We start from the raw sequence: 2,165 nt of genomic DNA on the forward strand, positions 1-2,165 counted from the left end.
ATTATTATTATTATTATTATTATTATTATCTCTATTATTGTGTTCCTTGTTGTTGTTATATTTATTATCATTGTTATCTCTATTATTATTACTATTATTATCATTATCATTATTATTATTATTATTATTACTACTATCAGCGTTAGATGATCTTTTATTCTCACTATAACTTCTGCTACTGTTACTACTACTGTTATTATTACTGTAGTTGTTATTTATATTACAATTATCCATTTCAATTTTAGAATGAAATGTATTATTCCCTTCTTCATTACATGGTTCTTCACTAAGATTTTCTTTATATGAATAAAATTCTTCACTAGAATATACATTCTGATTATTTGTCTTGTTAGATGATTTATTTAAAATCATATCCTCAGAATTTTTTAATATACTACTACTACGTACATCCTCACTATGACTATTATTTCTCTCTTCAAAAAGGTTATTATCACTATGGCTACTACTACTATCATTATTATTATTACTAATGGTAGTAGTTATTGTAGTTGTAGTAGTTGTTGTTGTAACACCATTGTTGGAGATATCTAAATTTTCATCATTTAATAAAACCTTATTAGATAATATATTATCATCATAACTATTTTTTTTATTTGTTTCCTCGTTTATTATATCATTAGAAGAATTTAAAAATTCATCCTTATTATCATTATTATTATTATAATTTTCATTATCAATGTCATTATTATAATCATTCCTTTCTACACTATTTTCATTGTATTCATTTTTTTTATTTGTCTCAACTCCTAAGGAGGAAACGCAGGACGTTACATGGTGTATTCCTTTCATCACATTACTATATTCTTTTAAATCTTGATTAACTATTATATCACTTTGCATTTCTTAAATATATTCTTTCAGCCAAATAAAATAAATACGATATTTATATATTACTATTTTTTTTTTTTTTTATTAAATTAAAAATTATGGGCAAAAAATTATGAAATTATAAATATAAAAATAAAAAAATAATTATAATATAATATGATATAATGTAATTACTTTTAAAATAAAACAAAAATTTTATATCCTCAAAGTAATATTTATTGAACACAAATTGTTGGTTATATATATATAAATATATATATATTTTTTCATTCACATTTTTATTTTGCCTTGTAGTCTTACAATTTTTATTTATTTTTTTATGAGTACAAATAGATATCAATATATTGTTATATTTTTATATAAAATATTTAAATGCATGAAAATTCTCATTCTTTTCTTTTTCTTATTTTTCCTTCTTATTAATAAACATGTATTAATATTTATAATTATATGATATTCATTCTTTTTTTCTTTTTTTTTTTTTTCTGACGTAATTATATTCTTTTTTTAATATTTTAATACATATAAAATAATTGTATCTTTATATAAACACATATATAAAATCAATTATTTTAAGACTTACAAAATATAATATATATATATATATATATATATATTCTTTATATGTGTAAATTAATTTTTAATTATAAAGTATATTTTTTTTTTTTTTTTTGTATACAAATTAAATATTAAAACAGCTATAATGAAAATATATGTATATATATATATAATAATATAAAAGAATTCTGTTATTCCTTTTTTTTTTTTTTTTTGTTTTTTTCTATGCTTTCTTTCTAAATTTAATCAGAGTAATAAATGCACATATATATATAATAATATATTTAAATTAAAACTATATCAATGAAAAAAAAAAATAAAATAATAATAATAAATAAATAAATAAATATTATAATAATATTGTATAAAGACTATATCTATAGCAAATTTATTACTCTATAATATAATAATATATATATATATATATATATATATATCAAATGAAATATTTTAATTGTAATAATATAAAATTAAATAAAAGAATACATACATATATTATATATGTATATATTAAAAATATATTTAATAATTTTATTAAAACCATAAAAACTTATTTATATATAAAATAACTTCTTCTTTTCTTTCTTTGTTCCTTTCCTTGTTTTTATTAATTTTTTTTTTTTTTTTTTCTTTTTCTTTAAATATGGATAATTATTTAAAATGAAAAGTATATATTACTTTCTCACATATATATATATATATATATATATATATATATATATATATATATGTATATAAACAAAATATTACTTTTTTTA

At 15.9% G+C, this 2,165-nt stretch overlaps 1 protein-coding gene across 1 annotated transcript in view; it reads right to left on the reverse strand.

Moving 5' to 3' along the window:
* PGSY75_1107300 (putative polyadenylate-binding protein-interacting protein 1) overlaps window positions 1–861 on the reverse strand; it is a gene marked incomplete at both ends in the record, with an annotated part of 9,183 nt that extends 8,322 nt beyond the window's left edge. The window contains one exon of the mRNA XM_018786199.1: window positions 1–861. This exon is cut by the window's left edge and continues 8,322 nt beyond it. Within this exon, the coding sequence (XP_018640994.1) occupies window positions 1–861 (861 nt within the window).
* Between the last annotated feature and the right edge of the window lie 1,304 nt (window positions 862–2,165).

The sequence above is a fragment of the Plasmodium gaboni genome, chromosome 11 (genome assembly GCF_001602025.1).
Source record: "Plasmodium gaboni strain SY75 chromosome 11, whole genome shotgun sequence".
In the NCBI taxonomy this organism is placed as follows: domain Eukaryota; phylum Apicomplexa; class Aconoidasida; order Haemosporida; family Plasmodiidae; genus Plasmodium; species Plasmodium gaboni.